This window comes from Formica exsecta, unplaced genomic scaffold (genome assembly GCF_003651465.1).
Source record: "Formica exsecta isolate Colony F162 unplaced genomic scaffold, ASM365146v1 scaffold556, whole genome shotgun sequence".
NCBI lineage: Eukaryota > Metazoa > Arthropoda > Insecta > Hymenoptera > Formicidae > Formica > Formica exsecta.
This window is the reverse complement of record NW_021852808.1, coordinates 476,907-498,020: the sequence shown is the minus strand read 5'-3', so window position 1 is coordinate 498,020 and position 21,114 is coordinate 476,907. Positions and strand designations below refer to the sequence as shown.

At 36.4% G+C, this 21,114-nt stretch overlaps 1 protein-coding gene across 1 annotated transcript in view; it reads left to right on the top strand.

Annotated features, from left to right (window-relative positions):
* Positions 1 to 21,114, top strand: part of LOC115242019 (lachesin-like) — a 201,096-nt gene that overhangs the window by 174,574 nt on the left and 5,408 nt on the right. Inside the window, exons 5-7 of the mRNA XM_029818022.1 lie at positions 10,691 to 10,806; positions 11,489 to 11,674; positions 15,730 to 15,916. Of these exons, the coding sequence (XP_029673882.1) occupies positions 10,691 to 10,806; positions 11,489 to 11,674; positions 15,730 to 15,916 (489 nt within the window). The remainder of the gene's footprint in view (positions 1 to 10,690; positions 10,807 to 11,488; positions 11,675 to 15,729; positions 15,917 to 21,114) is intronic.

Below are 21,114 nucleotides of genomic sequence, written 5' to 3'. Positions count from 1 at the left end.
AACCGCATGTTACATTGAAGCGGAAATAATGCTCGAATTTTTGTCGCGGAATACGATGTAAATATGAAGATAGTTGTGGTTCGATATAACAGGGAGAGAAAGAAAGAATATCATATGTGATATTCTGTAGAATGTTTACGTGAACTATGGTCAAATCCATATTTTTATCATGTGGCTCCCTCGAAACCATGCAACTTTTGTTTGAAACATTTTTTGATATCTCACTTCGTTTCCGAAAAATATGCCCGCGTCACTATAAATGCCGCACCCTGTATATATCGAAAGATTCATCTCCTTATTGCTCTTATGTGCCCTTTTATTTATTTTTTTTAATTATTCAAACATTATTCTTTTCTACGCGCGCCTCTTCCTCCGATAACCCGTTGTTCTGCAAAACATTGCTGCAAGTTTGTAAAGAGAAAGAATTGCAGATAGAAATTGCAACATTTTTTCGACTGAGCTTTTTTAAGTTGATTATATAATAGTGTATATACGGGCAAAAAATCCGTGAGTATTATAGCGCCGACTCTTTTGTTCGTCGGGAATTAAAAAGGAGGAGTCGCTTGAAGGGATTAGACGAGGCAGTAATTAATTTCGGCGCTTCGGTTCTTCTTATTTTTAAGCGGCGGTCTTATTATTGCTCCGCCGTTTTCTTTATTTCACTTCCGATACTTTGTTCCGTCCTCCGAGGGCAAAATCGTACGAAATGGTATTATGGTATTTCTTTGAATCGAGGGAATTTACGGGATTTTTCTGCGGACTGTATTTTGGTTCTGTCTGTAAGCTTTGCAACGCACAGCGATATATGTGTGTGTGTGTTTATATATATTATATATTATATATATAAATTTTTTTTTTCTTTAACACACAATATGGAAAAATAACGCAACCAACATTTTTCTATGCGTATCTCGACGGGGAGTTGGACGCGATGTCGTTACGTTTTGCAGTTTTTTCCGATTTACTTTATTACATACATTTTTGCTTGTAGAAACGCTAATTAACGACACATCGTACTGAAAATGCGAATACATGCCACAAAAATGTGGCAGATGCGACGGCATTGCACGTTAGTAAACTCGATTATGCGTTAACATAATAATTAAAAAATGCGAGGATTAATGCACTCGTTTAATAGCACGATTTGTATAATGATGACATTTTTTTTCGTTTTTTTCATATGCATATCTAAAGACATTATCTTACAGTCCTGATACGCTTCTTCCTTAATCTCAGAATGCTCTTGATTTATTCAATCTATCTTTAAAAATAAAGCACTAAAATTGTTAGATTATATTTATTAGAATTCGAGTCGAAACAAAATAGCTTAATATTATTTTACAATTCAGTAATATTATTTTATGCCTGAGATAAAAAGTTGCATATATTCGTCAATACTTTCTTCCGTTTTTAAATCACACAGTGACATCGATTATTCTTATTCCAATGTATAAACACACATTATTCTATGGAATTTTTCATAGGTTTTCAATATATGTCAGAATGCATGATATCTACATTTTAACTGAGAGAGAATCTTCAGTTTATTTTGTCATAAATTCATTGAAAAAGAAATTTGATTAATTTGATTTCTTCTCGTGCGTCCATCATTTGATGAATAAAAAATATTACCAATATTTTGCCATTTAGTTGGTATAATTTCAGCTCTTACGGTAATATATATAAAAATATATTACATTTTTTTTACTTACAAATATAAAGACGAGTATCCATATTTATAACAAGTTCATTCTTCTAAATAACGTGGTCTTCTAAATAAATCAAACCTGTTCTTAAATATCTTTCGAAACTTCTCAATCACAAAATCGCAACCGTTCGTATCCTTGTCAATGATCGACTTTCGTCGCGCGTTTCCCGGCAAGATTTACGAGCTCCTTGAGTTTGCAAAAATCTTTTATATCGGTTTTCGGCTTCGGTAAGGTTCTTCTCAGGTCGCATGAAAAGGGGCACCGCTTCAATCCGCTCCATCTTCATCGGCGGTCGATGACGCTGATGACACGCGGGAGAGAGTGCCAGCTTCCATTTTCAATATCCCGTCGACAGCCCACCTTCACGATCCTCGTCTTCATGGCGCGGATCCCGCGAGTCTCGAGTGTATGTCACTGTTCACGACGTTATCAACGATTCGCCGGTTGCCGCATCGATTTCTATGCGGATATACCTATTGAAATGCAATAAGCTGGATCGAAGTCAAATATCTGAACCGTCGCGTCTCTAGAAAAGATACATTGTCTCGTCATTCAATTCACTCTCTTGTATAGCTAGAATCAATCTTATTATTCTATACAATCATTATTTTCCATCATGAAGAATATATTTTTAATTTAATGTACGTTTAAGATTATTTCTATATTCATAAAAAAATTGTTTATCATATTAATACAAAAAATTATAAAAATGTTTATAAAAGTCATAAACATACAAGAATTAATAGATTATCTCCAGACACTAATTCTCTCAAAGAATATTTCAATGACTGTTTCTTTAATAGAGATATGCAGCTGATTTTTATTAAAAATTCGATATGGGATTGGATAAATTTTGTTTACATAAATTTTTTTTTTTTTTTTTTTTAATTTGTTGATGCATCCGCACATATTGGAGTTCAATATGTTGTCTGTAATTGAATTTTGCGAGACACGTAACTCTCATAAAACAGCAGCGCGATAAGTTACGCACATAAACATCGGGCGTTTTCATTACGGAAGCTTTACCCGTTATCAAGTTTGCGATTACCGAGCATTCAAAGAAGCGTAACTTATGAGAAATAAAGATAAATATTTTCGCTACAACACACAATACGCCATATTTATTGTTAAACGCGATTTAATTTTTATATCAAATATTTATCTTTTCAACGCGCGATAACATATTTTTTATTATGCTATTAAAAATGCGGAATAGAGTATGCAGTATCAACATCTGATTTTCTAATATTCGCGACAAACACGCCAAGATACAAAATGTATTCTCTACATTACGTCTCGTCGCGACGACGTAGAATGCCATCGTCGAAGTTCGCAGGGGACGCATGTAATCCGTGTAATCCGTCAAGCAGGTGGACGTAACTGGCGCCGTACGATATGGGCAAAGTTTGTCGCGGACCGTCCGACACCGGCCGGCAGCGGAATAATTGAAAATGTCATGACAATTGCACTGAATGCCGCTGTAACTCCGTTGACTAATGCAAATGGGTATATTCAAATTCTATCAGAGAATTAATAATTCGCCCGTATCGACCAGCGGCAACGAGCAATACCAACATATCATCTTGTCAAACTTAACAACGGCGATATTATATTGTTCAGGTTATTAATGCCATCATCAAACTTGGAAAACATTTTCGATTCGATTCCCGATCAGTCTTGTTCAGTTCACTATCTTATGCTTTACTTTCATCCTTTAAGTCCAGTTATTTGATATTTAATATTAAATAACTTGAAAAGAATCTCGTGAAAAAGTGAATTTTACTTGAATTTAAAAGGCGATAAACCTTCTTGTTATTTAATCGAAGAAGTTTAATCTACTGAAAATTCCTTATTTTTGATTTCTTACACAAAGTTCGACGATTATCTCTTTCAACGTCTTTTTCTTTGCAAAGAAATCCATTTTAATCAAAGGATTTATTATTAAAATGAAACTTGAAGATTCTGGAATGCATCGTCGAACTCTGTGTACGCGAAGCTCGAATGCTTCCTCGTAGAGAATGTATCGGCTCACGTCACAGAGTTGCATTATTCACGTTCACACACTTGTCGGAAGATTTTAATGGGTGAAACTGTTCGAAACGCGCCGAGTATGTTACAGATATTTCGCTCTCTCCCGAATTTCGCGCGTATATTTTTCCTCGTAATTATTCGTGTATCCGGGAGCGATATGCAATAATTAAATTAAACGGACATGAACGTCGCGCCAGCGCGAAAAGCGTTGATGCGATTTCGCGAAAAAAAAAAAAAAAAAAAAAAAAAAAAAAAAAAAAAAAAAAAAAACAGAATCAACGCGAGATGAAACCTGCGCGCGGCAATTTATTTTTCATGAATATATGTACTTCGTTCTTTTTTTGGTTTTTTTTTTATTCGAAGAATAATGATATTAGAAGAAAAAGTGAGTAATAGGTGACCCGTTTATATCTGAGGATTAGATTGATTCTGAATAAAACACACATGTCATACGTTTTTCAAGAGTTTGCTCGATAGTCGCGACGCGCGCTTCACGGTATAAAAAGCGAAATGAGGAAGTTAGTCAATCGAATTGAAGGCTTTATGCTGCTTTTACGACTTTAAACGAAGCGCAGCGTGGAACAGTATGTCGCACGGACGGCGATAGGCAGTGGAAAAGTTTTCTTCCTTCTACTGTTGGCGACGCGAAGCGAAGACGAAACTTGCATCTTCGCGACGCCCGAAGGCGGTACACGAGGAATTCATTTGGCATTCAGGACAAGGAACATCGGAGATAGCCGTTGAAAGCTGCGGATGCGTGGTGGAATAAACGACTGTCCGAACACATTTAAGCAAATGCGTTTTCTTACCGTAACGTGAGAAGTTGATTCCTTTCGTTGCTTCGACGGCGTTGCAAATCGTTTCGCTAAGTTTCTTTCGCAAAGAGAATGATGAAGTTAACCAACCGTTTCTACTTCGGGAACTTTTTCCCGAGATTGTGAAACTGCGTGTTTAAGATTGCCCATAATTCCGCATAACAGATTACGAGGAAATAATAATGCATATCCTATATATATAAAAGATACGAAATGGAAAATGTGAAATTTACGATGGAAGAATATAAAGAAACCAATGGATATCTTTAATGGACAAGAGCGTAGAGTAAAATAGAATTGATTGAAGCCGGTAAAAAAATTCGGCAATCGTTGACTGGTTCAATAGACGCGATTATATGAATGAAATGAATATATTATATGAAACTGAAACTGATGAATTTTTATAAAAGAATTAAAAGTACGCATTTTTATAAAAGAATTAAAAATGTATTTATAATTTAACAAAAGATTGAAAGAAGTAATTATTGATAATTAAAATACTGTAGTGATTAATGACTTTTTTCTATTAAAATTTTTGCGAAGGAAAAATCTGTAATTTAAACTTCGGAGATTCTAAGAATCCTCGTACAACTGGAGATATATAAACGTAATTCAATTAATACAGACAGTACCGAATTAAGAGGGTTTAAATATGGTTGCCCTGTTTAGTATCTTTAAATACAATACGCCGGTGTCGCGAGCATTTTCCCGGGAAATGTATATTGGAAAAATAACGACGAATCCACGAAAAGAGGTAGACGTAAACGGAGAAGAAAGACAAAAGTACAAAGGTGGATTGTAGAGACAAAAGAAGAGCCATTGGAGAGTCGCAGCCGCGCTTCCGACAGAGTATGCTAACGAGACAATCCCTATGGTATACCAGAGGATCGCACGGCCCACTGACAGTTTCCTCTATTTTTCCCGTTCGGCAAAAGATTCCGCGCCTTCTCTCTCAGAATAGAAGAGATGGGAACAACAGGCGTATCCTGACAAACAGAATTGCCGTGTAGCGCGAGGGAAAAAGGGATTGGCAGAAACGAAACCTATCACGCGCGTGAAAAAGTGGAAAAATGGAAACATCGCAGGATAATTTCAAAGAAAAGGCGACTTTCCGACCAAAGACCCGATAACGAGCGATTAGGACGAAATAGATAAACGATCTATTCAAAATGGTAACGAGATGAGATAGGCATTGAAGCCGATTCCCTCCTCTCCCCCCCCCTCCATCCTCCGACATCTTTCAGTCACGAAGATTATTTGTACCACTATGCACCCTCCCAATCTTTTATTCTTCTCTTTTTCTTTTACACAGCGACATTTGCGACGTGCTTCAAACTCCTATTGAATATTCGATCTTTTTGAGGAGGGAGCAGCTTTATCGTTTTCCTCCATATCAATCTGCGGGGTATTTTCGTCGAGAGTTCGATAATCGTGTGGCTGTCCTTAATTGCGCAATTATGCACGCTCCCTTTTTTGCGACATGACGACGTATATCTATAGTGACGCGCGGCACGAGGGAAATTCGCGACATTACCGGGAGCAGTTTGCGTCTCCAACTTCTATCTACCGGCGAATTCTCCGTTTAAGCCAAAATCAATAGGCGCGTGCTCCGATCTGATAAGTATCTCTAAGAGAGGAAGGGAGAGAGAGAGAGAGAGAGAGAGAGAGAGAGAGGGTTCTATATATCTCTCTTTCTAATTCGAAGAATCCTCTTGCCTCGCACACTCTCATTTGCGTCGCGTATTTAAATATACTTGCGTATATATGGTCTACATGTATGTCCTGGATGCCCTTTGGACATCCTAAGGACATCCTTGTGCTGTCTGAGTGTGTATATATACTCGTGTGTGTATATATAAAATATATATCAAATTATCCTCGTTTCTCGTATACAAACTTGATTCGTTCAACTAATGCAAAATTGATTTTTATTATTTGAGTTTCGCATTTCAAACTAATTCTGATAGATGAGTAAATATTAATTTTTTGTCTCACTTTTTTTAAATTTCTGATTTGAGAAAAAATACAGCGCCGGTCCGAATATAAAATATAATGTGAAATATATATCAAAATATGTATAGGTACACAAAAGAGTAGTTTACAGCATAGTTTAAATTACTTCGCACTGCGACACAGCGTTCCCAAGTTTACACACGGTCACGTGCCATCCCGTTCCATTTAAACACGGGCTTTGCTGTGTTTTGTTTAATTCCTTCCTCCTCTCCTACAAGCATCCCGCTGGCGTTTTTACGCCACCTCTTTCTCGTACGGCCGTAAATCCTTCGTTACCGGAACTTTTTAACGAAACTGTAATCCCTTCGGCGTTCTGTGTTTGCCGAAAAGATTCCGTCGTCGGCGCGTGACACGTGATGTAACTTCCGTCCCCCGCGTGCTCCGTCTTATGCAATTTCCGGCGGTGAAACACGCGTGCACGGACGAGCGCGCTTCCTGCCGTGCAAGAATCCGTGGAATTTTTCGAGTTAGCTCGCTGGGCTGTCGCGATCTGAAAATCCGGAACACTTTGGCAAAAACAAAAAAGTTGGACGTTTAATCCTCGCGGAAATACGGAGTAATTCCGCTGTCTTCTTCTCTCGCCTCGAACAGTCGCTCTCTCTGGCTGTTCTCGATTGTTCTTTCGATCCGACTCCTTATTTTTTAAATTAAAACAGAACTTTTGTTTGATTACATTATACACGAGGCATCGTAGTTTCATAAATCACTCTTTATTCATACTCGAGAAAGCTGAATTAAGAAGAACGAGAATTTTTTAATCGAAGTATCGATATTATTCGAGTTTGTACATAGTAAAATATTTTATTCTTTAATTAGTCCCAAATGGACTTAATTTTGTGAGAGAGCAACGATGTCGTATGTTGAAAATTGAATTATTTCGAAAAATTTTTAGTTAAACATAAAAAATCCGAAACAAAAATTTAACGATCGCAATTGAGAGATGATTTCGCGATTCGAATGACGGTTCTTCGTCAATCTCGGACTTTCAATGTTCTCGATTCATTTCCGTTTGCGCGCGAGTTGCGTATCATAATAATTTTCCTATCGCAAGCGCAAATGTTACCTTGATGACATTGGCTCATTGTCGCAACTCACACTAATAGTCGCTTTTGCCCCGAGGCACGTCTGCCTATTAGCATACGCATTCGAGCGTGTCACGTTTCTTGCTGCCTCTCAACCATCTTCGTCCGCTGAATTTCACATGAAATGGAACCTCGGAAAGTGCTTCTCTCTTATTCTTGATAACTCATCTTCTTAGTAAACCGCGAGGATTGTTTTATTAACCGTCATCTATAGATTTTTCAACGCATTTAATCAAGTAGCAAAAAAATCACTTTTAGACATTTTTAAAAGAATCATCTTCTTTACGTAAATTTACTATTGCGTTTTTAACATATTTTGGAATTTGAATATTGAATTGATGCAGCGTAATCGGAAACGATTACGAAACAGTCTTTAGATACGTGTGTAAGATAGCGATAAAGAGATCTTCGAAGCGCGATGCTTTCGAGAACTGATGATCATTTCGGTTCAGGAATATTCCGCTATCTCGCCAGAACGAGAGACCACCGGGGAACACATTTTAAATTCGCGATTTCAACGATACAGGATTTCTCTCGTGGCGTGGAGGAGAAAGGCCAAGCGAAATCCAAACTCTTTGAAATCGGCGGACGGCTCCGCGGCTGCCATTGTGCGGGTGGCTTACCATCGTTTCCCCGGGATAAAGTGGGTATCACCGGATACTGCTCAACCCGAGTCTATCGTCGGAGCCGTCCTACGGCTTTCGAGAATCCCGCCTGCTCCCTTAAATTAGACGCGGGAAAGCGACGCCCGGTGACTTTTATAATCGTTTTTAATACCGCTCGCAGAAGCTCGCCTTCAGATTCTGCATAACTGTTTTATTAGCGTTTGTTGGAAGCCGCTTATTGCGCGACAGAAACGCCTGACAGTCTTATTGGCTTTTAGCGTTGGCCGTAACGACGTCAGACTCGCAGAGACGGATTTACAAATTCTTTTTATCTCCATTTTACACATACATTTATCGAAAATTATTGAATAAGTTATGAGATTTTATAATTTATAAATGTACACAGATTATACATATATATTTTTATATTTTTCGATGCACATAATATAAATGAAAATTGACTAGCTCGATGAATTCTTTTAATGCATCTACTGGGAAAAGAATTGCATATCTTCCAGCGATATCGAGAATCGAGACTATATTTTTTTATGCAAAGATCCCTCGCGGTACAATTTTTGCATTACGTTGGCATAAACGGAACGATGTAAAACGGGAGAAAAAGAGAAACGAAATTGATTCCAGCGTAGTGCAGCCGCGAGCATCACGGCTATCTTAATTTCCTGGACGGCGGATGGTGCGTGATAATTTCGATGAAAAATTCCATCCTGCGCACGGTGTAATTAACGAAGAGATGGCAGACCGCGCGGGCGCGTTTGTAGCCCCTGCCCGCTCGCGAAAGGACCTAATTAATTAGATATCCTGACGACAAATTGCTAGAATTACACTTCACTGATTACAATTAGACTCGGAATGAAATTCCGGCGCAATAAAGGCGGGACATACTATGCTTCGCGTTATATGTTCCCTCTTTCTCTCTCTCTCTCTTTCTACTTTGCATTCATGCGTACACCGTACGCACACTTTTCGCCGCTCGCAAGATTTTATGAAAAATTAAGTATAGTATTAGAATTCCTTCATTAGAAAAGAAGAGGAAGAAAAAGAGAACAATAAAAAAACCAGAGAAAAATAGAATAGATATGCAATTGTATGAGCGCTATTTTTTTTTTGTTGCTATTAAGTAAAAATTTCTATTATTGACTTCTTTAAGATTAATATATCAGAAAATTATATATATTAGACGGAGAAGAGGAAGAGAAGCAATTTAATTTAAAAAATCATAAACGAGAGTAATAAAAGAATGTAATAGCTTGGAAACAGTAACGCATAACTGGAAAATGTCTTTACAGCAATAAAAGTAACGGTTCATATGAAAATATATTTTACCTAATGCGCGATACCAATTATTCTCTCATCCGGTTATTACTTTCAATAACTTTACAATGTTTTTTCCGGGAGATTTTCGCAGCTTTCTTTGCCTTAAAGGGAGAAAATTAAATTTAGTTAATAAAACGGCCGGGTAGGGTCGGACGAGAGAAAGAGAGCGGAATGAAAACGTGGAAAAGCAAGGGAAGAGATTGAAGGTACAACGGAGCGAGCGGCGAGGGTAGAACGGCCCGATGAGGGTAGTCGTAAAACCGACCCATGAAAACCGGGGATCCAGCGTCCGGATTACGACTGCGAGATTCAAGAATTTTTCCATTTATCGCCCTTCTTGCATGAACGCATACAAGAATTCGATACGAGAATATGGGTGGCTCTCTCTCTCTCTCTCTCTCTCTCTTTGCTCTTTTAGACCGACGGAAGAAAACGTGGGAGAGAAAATGGTGGGAGGGGGTGGGAAGGAGGGGTAGGGGTTGTTTCCCCCTCCTCGACCTACGCCTTGAATATCTAATCGACGGCGTGCTGCTCGCTCATGCATGCACTTCGAATCGACGGCGAATCGCGGCGATGCATTCCGCGAGACACAGTGCACAGTCTACTCGTCAGAGAGATGCCACGGCATTCGTTCCTTCCTTTTCTCTTTTTTCGAACGGTGCATCGCATTTTTCAAAGCGCGCGATGCGATCGCTTCGTCGTAATATCCGGCGAAATTGAAAAGGATGGAACGTAACGCAACGCAAAATGCGTTGTTTTGTTTGTCGTTTATTGTGTTCGATATACGGAGAGTAGAAACTCGCAAATTGATTGCAAGTGCGCAGTAAATCTTTTTTTTTCGAATGTTCCACTGTTGCCAGTTTCATTGTGTTACAGTTTCTAGATATTTTTTTTTGTTTGTTCGTTAATTTATTTTTTTATAGTTGGCTCGAAAGAGAGCTCGGCTTATATTATATAGATCCGTTGAAAATAATCTTTATTAAAGTATATCGTTCTCTCATGATGCGCTTGTCTTCCTTTAGTAATCATTTTCTATAATTGATAAAAGAAAAAGAGTGACGCAAAGTAATTAAACGTGTCACATTACTATGATGTTTCAGGTCAAATCACCCCGGAAGTTTTGCCCGAGTTCTTAGCCCCTTTGGAAAATCATACGGTGATCCAAGGTCGTGACGTCTTCTTCACCTGCGTCGTTAATCATCTGCAATCGTACAAGGTGCAATTTCCTATTTCAAACAATTGTTGTTTATTGTAGTAAAAAGTATTTTTAAAAAAATCTCGCTTGCGTGCAGCATAAATATTAAGAAAATTGCCTGTCATAAGACTTATGTATTGAGACTGATGTATTAAGAGAAACACGACTCTCTCGGATTTCTTTCCAATTATATAACACATTTTTATAATAAACGATACAATATTCGCGTGAAAGATAAGAGAATTATACTTGTTAATGTAACACAATATGTACTTCTTCGAGTTATACGCTGTGCTTTATTCGCTTTAAACATATATTTTTTCTCGAGTCTGACTATATCCTGTCTATTACTACTGCAAATGTCGATACGAGTTTATTATGTATTTATGTGTCAGATATTTATGTATCAGAGAATTTTATATTTATCTTAAATATAAATATATACATCAATTTTAATTAAATTCGCAATTTTTGATCTTTTTAATTATTCTTTATCGTGTGAATTTTAATGATAAATGTATCATATTTAGCTGCAAATTTAGTTTAATTCTACTTTGGTTTAATTCTACTTTAGTTTAATTTTAATAAATTAAAATAGCTAATTTAAATATATTCTAATAAGATTTCCGATTCATATTTCAATCAAGTACGAAATTTTCTTTTATTTCGAGAAATAACATTCCGTATCTCTAATGTTGTACAGGTAGCCTGGATAAAATCCGATTCCCGTGCGATTCTGGCGATACACACACACTTGGTGGCACACAATAATCGATTATCCGTGACGCACAACGGACATAACACGTGGAAACTGCACGTGTCGAATGTTCAGAAGAACGATTCCGGTACCTATATGTGTCAAGTCAACACCGATCCCATGCGCAGTCAGGTGAGCTTTTTTTCATGAGTTAATTATGAAGATTTATGTAAACTCTCGACTCTCGATTTGGAGATTAAAAAACATAAGAGTAGCATTGCCGAATAACATAGTTAAGGATATTTTGACTATACAATAGTAGCAAAAAGCTTTCAAAACTTAAATAAAAATAAGGAAAATATTTCTTACAATTATAATGTTTGGAAAATGAAATAAATAAATCTGGATTATAAAAAGAATTAAAGTATCAAAAAATAATATGCTTTTTAACGACTTTATAAAAAAAATAGTTTTAATTAATATTTTCCCTAATTTATTATAAAAACTTTTGATTGTGGGTGGCCTCTGAAATCAACTGCAAGAAAAAAAAAAACGGATAGTTTACAAAAAGATTTTGGGTTACTATAAGCATTTCGCTATAATTTTTAGTAAATAACTTTTAAATCAATAAGTGGATTTAAATCAAATTTCGCACAAATGTTTAGTTAATACATGAGTTTTGTTAATACATGTTAAAATTTTTATTTTGCTGGCAATGTTTTTTCTTTGTCAAATTTGTCGATAAATGCGCGATTTTCCATAAAAATCAATACAAACTTTAAATTTAAATAATTTCCAAACCATGAAGAGAATTGTGCTCAGGTTTTGCATAGATACTCAGAAGAAATAGAACAGTCCACGAAATTTTCATGCTTTTGTCAATGTTTTGACATATTACATATACATCCTTAAACACCATATGGCATTTTTTTTTTTTTTTTTTTTAATATAACGCATATTTCTCTACATTTTCATATTTACGTATATCCCTTTTTCCCTTTTCTCCAATTTTTTAATGATACACCCGGGCACCCGCATTTTCCGAAATACCACAAACGCAGCTTCAAACGGTAATATCCGGTACAGCGGAACGGGCATCTGTAATAACAACGTATCTCTGTTAAATTAATTTCCATTTACCTTCAACCCGACGCTTTATTTTTCGACGACGTTTCCGCGCCGGAATTGCACGCACGGCGGCCGTTATACGCGCGGCTTTATCGATTCCCATCGACAGAGCGCGATATCGCGCCGTACAATGTAATTCGATTAAAAAGATCGAGGTTTCGTGAAATTTCGCCAGATCTGTCCGCAGATACGAAGGAATTTTTAAAATTCCATATACAAACTCGATCATAACTTTTTAACGCGCGCTTTTTCTTTATCCCCGACCATTATCTCGCGGTGTAATATCGATGTTAGTATCGGTCTACAGTCGCAGCTACATTTCAGAGTCGACGTATAAAAAGAGACTACTTTATTTGATATGAAGTACAAAATTTTATCATTAAAATTAAGATACAGATTATTCTTATATAGTTGTTATAGATTTTATTTTATCTTTGAATTCTCGTATGTGTATCAAGATTTTAAAAAATTTTGTCCTCTTAACAAAACATCAACTATCACAAGCATATCATTATATAAACATCATAATCCTAAAAGTTCTCTAAATATTCTAGAATTTAAGATAAATAGATAAATTTCGTGCAAAGCGTGAAAATAGAAATATATGTTAATTCATATATCATTTTAAGATAATTTCTATCCACACGCGTTACCTATATTATTTGTGCAATTTTATCAACAATTTTCGGATCAGTTTAATTGATAAGCGTACAATATTTTGACACAAAAGGGATATTGCATCGCAATTCCATTCCCAGTGGAATAACGTCGTCGCGACAAGGCAACGGTTGGGCAACTTTAATTATGCAGATTTTCGGCAAAGCTCAAGCTACACGCGCGTTCGAGAAAGCGCGCGAGAAATTATTGCCGGCGACGGTGGTGCGGCAGGTGCACACGTCGTACGGCTTCGAACGACTGTTTCCCCGAGACGAGGAAGATCTCGGCTTTGCCGCTCCGTAGCTAGACCTCTCGGCCGCTCGAAATATCCCTTCGTGCCTTAAATCCCGAGACCCGTGTGTTGTACCGATGCGAGATTATTTATCGGTCCTATACTTATACCGCGGTTTTATCCGCTCGAGACTGCGCGTCCTTTAAACCGCATCTGGCCAGTTGCTACATTCTTCCGTAGACTAACGCTCGGAGTTTACAAAAAAAAAAAATGTACAAAGATGCAATTTAAAAAAGAAAGATTTTTTATCAGTTAAAATATGAAGAATAGTACAAGCTACAAAAAAACTATCTACTTTACTATATTATTTACTACAAGTTAATTAATAATTAAATATATCGTTATACACACACATAGTTTTATATCCGTAGAACTCTCACAGTCTGTCCCTTGTCTTCTTTAATCTCTTTTCTTTTCTCACATACACATACTTATATGTATATATGCTATTATATTATTGCATTCACGCCTACCGTTTGTCTCGTTTGCGCCACGACGAGCACTTTGCGCCCTTTATCTCGCGGCAGGGCCGTATATTGCATCGGAAGGTTTCCCGCTTTGCTGGTCGCATTGAATTCTGCGGGATGTGTGCACCGCACCACGACCAGTAAATTTCACGTTAATCCGTGACGCACCAGCGACCGTCACTCCTGCCCGACCGATACGTGCCTTGGGTCGTAAAACGGTGCTTTTTTTTTTTTACACAGCAATGTACGCCACGAAACACTCTAACATGGTTTAGGCTGACTGACGTCTCGCGCCAGCACAACGTGATATTTTTGACCTGACGATGACGAAGTTAATGTTAAATGTCATACACATGCGAGATATTACTATATTAGATATATAATAGATATTGTATTAGATACCTGTAAGTTTATTAGCTTACTTATTATATCTAATTATCATTACTTCTTAAATTATTTCCTGTTTGAATTTTGTAAGATTGAAATTTTGCTCTTAACATCTTGCATGACTTAAGCGATAAAGTATAAAATTATTTAAAAAATTGTGTTAGTCTTATATTTGAAATTTGATTCATTAGAACATTATACATTGTCATATTAAAAAGTTTTTAATTAAAATAATCCTAAATACACAATATTTTAATCAATGGAATTTGATAAAGATGTCATATTTTCTACTTTTATAATTAGGAAAAATCTTTTATTATTATTTACTTTCATTATTATTTTTTTTGTAGAAAAAATTGTTGACTTTTGTACATAAAGATTATTAAAGCAAGTGCAACAAAAATATCGTATATTTATTGTTTTACAATGAAAAATAAAATAAAATGTTTCTAAAAAATTTTTATTTTAATTACACATATGCAGTTGAAGCTCAAATTTCATCAATTATTAGGGAATTTTATTTTTCATCTGTTTAAACTATACTATTGTTATCAATACTAACTATTGTTATAATACTAACTGTAGAATTTAAATAATATTTCATGTCAATATTAAAATATTCTTGTAGCAGAAAATTCAAGCCAATATTTATCTTATTTTATTGTAAGTCATATATTTCCTTGCATGTTGGTTTCATTGAATTAAATAGGATACGTGCACAATTCCATGTCTAGTAAATTCTATACTCTCATATCCGTGCGCAGGATACCCTCACCGTGTACGTGCACAGGACCGTAAAACAATGTGCTTTTTCTACGGCAAGTAGTTTGAGCCTTGTCTCTACCAGACCGCCTTAGTAAGGTCTCTCTACGGACTGTTTATCTCGCATAAAGGAATTTCGATCTTTTTTAACCCTTTGATCTTCTTCGCGCTCATAGTACGTTAAAATATAATTAATCTGTTCTTATTCTTTGGTAGAAACGATTTTAATAATGAGATAACTCAACTATACACAAAGAACGCGCGATAATAGAATTCTTTGATAATATTCGATATATCTGCTATTTAAAATGACTTTTGAATAATAATTAAAATAATCCCGTGATATAAGTTGAAAAATTGAAGAATTAACTTAAGTTATACAGTACATATAATTATAAGACTTTATTAAAAAATTGAATATTTAATCTTGCTTTTTTAAAATAAGTATCATCTTTTATTAGCGTGTATTAAGCATATTTTTTTCTCTGAAAAAATTAAGCTTGCAATGATAATCTAAATCTCAAAGTGCGATATATCTTGCTTCTTTGTTTCAGATGGGATACATGGCAGTAGTGGTACCGCCCGATATAATAGACGATGAGACTGCAAATGGAATGGTCACTCACGAAGGAGGCAATATAAGATTGCGATGCGTCGCCACCGGTTTGCCAGAACCTATTGTCAGTTGGAAACGGGAGGACGGTCGCAATATCATTCTCAGAGAGGATGGACAGAAACAATGTAAGCATATCTCACTGAATCTTATAATATTCTATTTATTAGATAATTCTAAATAATATTATACAGTTTGATTATATAAAAATTGCATTTTTATAATTTAATGCAAAATTTATTCTTTCTAATTAAGCATATTAAACATGGGGGATTTAATTCTGATGAAAAAAAAAAATTGTATATATAATAGTACTATAATTAAAAATCATATGTATGCGCGCTCGCCCCGTGAGTATTATCTCTTTTTTAATTATGCTATTATATAAAATAAAATTTCTCTTTCAATAATAATATCGGATTTTAATAATAATAATAATAATAATAATAATGTAGGATCAATCTACCTAGAATTGAATTGCATTTAAAGCCTTCGCTGCTTGATATCATTATCGTAAATGATAATTAACGTTCGTCACAATGTGAGAGACATTCAATAGACATGCATTAGCAGATACATATATTATTGGGTTGAAATATAGTCGAACTCGAAATATAACATGCAAACTGCAGTCCATGCTCTGATGAACTTACTCAATGTAAGTTCACTTACTGTTGATATTTTAGAATATCCTTTGAATCGCAACTCTCACAGAATCCGGTATTCTCGTAAAATCGAGTTATCCTTCCTTTGAAACCGCATGTTCTGCGAATGCATTCGGCGAGATGACTATATATTTCGCTGGAATAATAATAAAATTCAACACAGTTAAATAGTGCAAATTACGCCCGTGGGATACACAAAGTGGGCACAATATGTAAACCGAATTAATTTATATACAGCGTATTCCAAAAAGCGCTCTCCCTTATAAACTTTATAACATTTATAGAATTTCTACTATATTATAAGTTTTGCAAAAAATTTCGCAAACTCGAGAATTTTTCACGTAGTAATATTTGTCATATAGTACACAAGGATAATTAAATTTCTAGTTCAATTTATCCTGTATTACGTTATCATCACACACAGCAGTGGGCTATGTATTTCGGTGAATTCCTTTGTGCTCATTTTCCATCATAACCCTAGTATCGTATAACCAATTATGTGTATTTTTAAAATTATTTGTTAGTAATTTTATATTCTCGATTTCAACGATACTCATTGATTTTAGCATCATAATGACAACGTGTGTGTAACGTTATATCGAGATGTAAAATAGACACGCGCTCAAGTTTTCAACGCGTTCGATTTAATGAAACAAAAATTCTGATATAACATTTCACTCAGAAATAGTCGGAATGATAATACTAATTAATTATATGTTTGATGTTACTGCATACAAAACAAAAACCACCTCCGATTACGCAATAATTAAGTTCTTTTTCGCATTAATTGCCGTACACGATTATTATTTTTGTACCAATATATTACACTTAAATCAGACTCGTATTAGAATATTTATTTGTCAAAATTTTCACGATTTAATCGGACAATTTCTCGTTTCAGAAAAGTAAAAATGTGTACCCTTTTAAAGTCTTGAAAATATTTCCGTATTTTTGTTATTTTAATATAAAATTTTTGTTGAAATTTTGACTTTTATGTAGTTTAGAGTTTTGAGTTTAGGATTCGCACGTTCAAAGTATTGATATCTGACCTGATATAGGGTGCACGTTGAACGATAAATTCTAACTGCGAAGCTGACATAGATGTTGCAGAAACAGGAGTCATAGGTGACGCACGTGTATGCCGACACGGTTTCTAGTTTCTCGTTGTCGGTCATCTTAGCTTTATTATTGAATTGCATCTTCAACTGCAATGATTCATTGCCGCTATATATCAAATATAGGGAAATTTATTTAACGCGTCAAATATTGTAGGATAACTATATATAACGGTAACATAAATAAATTGTTTCTGCAATTTTCTTTCCATATTTAATGTCAATGCGATGTATGTAATAATATTGCAGAAAATAATATTACTTAAGACAGAAAATTAAAACCTAATTCCGAATACAAATTTGTCAAGTGTGTGTAACGATTTTATTAGATTATCTTTTTCTTCCTTTTTTGTTTTGAAGTATACTTTCTTTTATTTCATGTTCAATAGCTGTACATTCAAAATATCTATACAGTTATATTATTTTTCAATATTACACAAGCACTTAATTATCATGTTCGTATCGTTGACATTTCAACCAGATTTCGATTTTTCTTTATAATTATCAGGTATATCGATTATTACTTACTTTCTTGAAAGAAAATCCTCTATAATCAATATCAGTCGTGATTTATTATTTTTCGCTTGGCATTACATGAAATGTGCATTATAATTTATAGGAATATACACAATATAAGCTACGAGATTAAAGTTTGATTTTATCGCTAATAAAAATGAGAACGTGGGAGGTACTTGACTGATAAAGATAAAAAATTCTGTCTATACGAGATTCTATCTGCGGTGCATTCGATTGAGACGAGCATCATCGATAATATCTACTTTTTTTCACGCCGTTAGGCTGGATTTTGTTCGAGAAGAGTCAACGATACGCATAAAGCTTTCGGGAAGGAGTCCTCAATTCGCGCCAACGACGATTCCGTCGATTCTTTAATTAAGATAGTCGTGCCGACGCGGCTGGAAAAGTGTCGGAGCGATAAAGTGTCGGGGCGCATCAGCGCGGAATAATCGATCGTCTCTCACGCTTACCAGTCCCGCCGGTAATTAATTACAGCGCAAATGGTAATTTACGCGCCCCGCGGCAAATATATAAGCACGCTCCCCCCCACAATGCACACGGGGTGTATGTCTAAAACCATAAATTACGGCGCCAAGTTAAATCGCAAAATAAATAAATCGATAAATATATATATTATACCTCTTCCATCTCCTAACTGCTGTGTCGCCTATTGTCGTCTAAATGTCACTGCTGTATATTCCCGTCGCGAGGCGAAACGTCATAAGAACTTTACATTGACAGAAATATTTCACAAAGATTTATTTAGTACCGCGGATTGAGAAAAATTGTAGAAGAATTGTTCTAGTTCATAAACTTCAAGTAAACTCGTCTTCGCGATTAATCCCTCCCCAAGGATTAAAGTTTACAAGGGTTAACGACTATCACGCGGGAGATGTCGAGGACGACCCGCTTGTCGTTCTTCGCGAGTTAAAGTGCACTTATTGACCGCTCTTACAAGCAATCCCGCCCACGTCATCCCGGTAATCCCGGATCCGCTACGCAGAGTATATTCCGTGTACAAGCAGCGATTCTGCCGGAAGGACCTCCGAATCCCCGACGACCTGTCCTCTTAGTGTCATTCTCGCTCGAGAGATCAACCGAGGAGTTTTCGCGTAAAAAAAAAAGAGAAGAAAATGAACGAGGAAAGTGCGAGGTGGATAGAGACGGAGCAAACGTAAAAAAAAGAAATTCCTCGATCGTAATCGTCACTTCGTGCAGTTTTCGTCCTACGATTGTCATCGTCCCCCTTTCGCGACCTCGTTCCACCCGTCCGCTCGTGTCAGTCTGATCTTCGAAGCGTCGTAAAAATAGACACCCAGAGGACACTCGGGATGAGTCTCGTTAAACGCGGGGGAGGACTTAGAGATTGGCCGGACGGATCCGCGGATGAGATCGACGAAGGACGAAGTATAACGAAGGATAGCGCGCGAGCGAGGGGTCGTAAAGTCGCCTCTCTCCTGTTCGCCCTCCCCGCATATCGTAAGAGACAAAATGCATAGGAGAAACGGGACCACCCGTTGGGAATCGCGATCTCCTCACCTCGCGAATCTGTCATTCGCTACGATGTGACTCCTTCTCGGCGCCTAAATGACGAGTCGAACGTTTCGGAGAATTGCAGGATTGGATACAAGCAGCGATTCTGCCGGAAGGACCTCCGAATCCCCGACGACCTGTCCTCTTAGTGTCATTCTCGCTCGAGAGATCAACCGAGGATTTTTCGCGTAAAAAAAAAGAGAAGAAAATGAACGAGGAAAGTGCGAGGTGGATAGAGACGGAGCGAACGTAAAAAAAAAAGAAATTCCTCGATCGTAATCGTCGCTTCGTGCAGTTTTCGTCCTACGATTGTCATCGTCCCCCTTTCGCGACCTCGTTCCACCCGTCCGCTCGTGTCAGTCTGATCTTCGAAGCGTCGTAAAAATAGACACCCAGAGGACACTCGGGATGAGTCTCGTTAAACGCGGGGGAGGACTTAGAGATTGGCCGGACGGATCCGCGGATGAGATCGACGAAGGACGAAGTATAACGAAGGATAGCGCGCGAGCGAGGGGTCGTAAAGTCGCCTCTCTCCTGTTCGCCCTCCCCGCATATCGTAAGAGACAAAATGCATAGGAGAAACGGGACCACCCGTTGGGAATCGCGATCTCCTCACCTCGCGAATCTGTCATTCGCTACGATGTGACTCCTTCTCGGCGCCTAAATGACGAGTCGAACGTTTCGGAGAATTGCAGGATTGGATACGTTGTAAACTTTTACAACACACCTTCGGTAATGATCCTCGAAATTCAATGCTCCTCGGAACAACGAATTCTGACTCTGCCTGCATTTCAATGAAAATTTAAATGACACTTCTTGAATATAACTTTTTTTTATTGATTTGATAATGGAAAAGGCAGAAGATCTCAAATGCGTTCTACAAATACGCCAAAATTATGTCATCTCCAATTAAAGCGACAGGAAAAGTATAATTTTTCTTAAGATTCTTGTAGAGATTGTGAAAAATTATATTAGAAGGAATTAAAGACTGATTTGGCAAAAATCGTTGTGTTTTATTAGTTTATTAAAATTATTAATTGGGATTATTTTATATGTAATTGTTCTCGGCGCAAAAAAAAACAATGTATTGCGACAACGATATACATATGTATTGTTTATAAATTATAAATTTTAGTTTAAAAAACAGATCTAATAACGTACCTGCAACTTTTTTTTTATTTTTCTTTCTATATTTTTATTCTATCACAAATGTCGAGAGAGAGAATTTCTGTCTTTCATTAAATTATTTCGTATAAATATAGCTTGAAATGCGAAATAAATAATTTCTGTAACTTCAATATTAATTCTCATCTTTTTTTCTATGACAGTCTCTTAACAAAAATGGCGATCCCAGCGATATGCCATAAAAATTTCAATGTAATATCTCAAACATGATTCTGTCATGTTATCTCGCTAGTGCTTTATATTACAAAATATATTTTGATAAATGAAAAGCATACCCTAGAGAATGATTCTGTATATGTAAGTGTACTATGC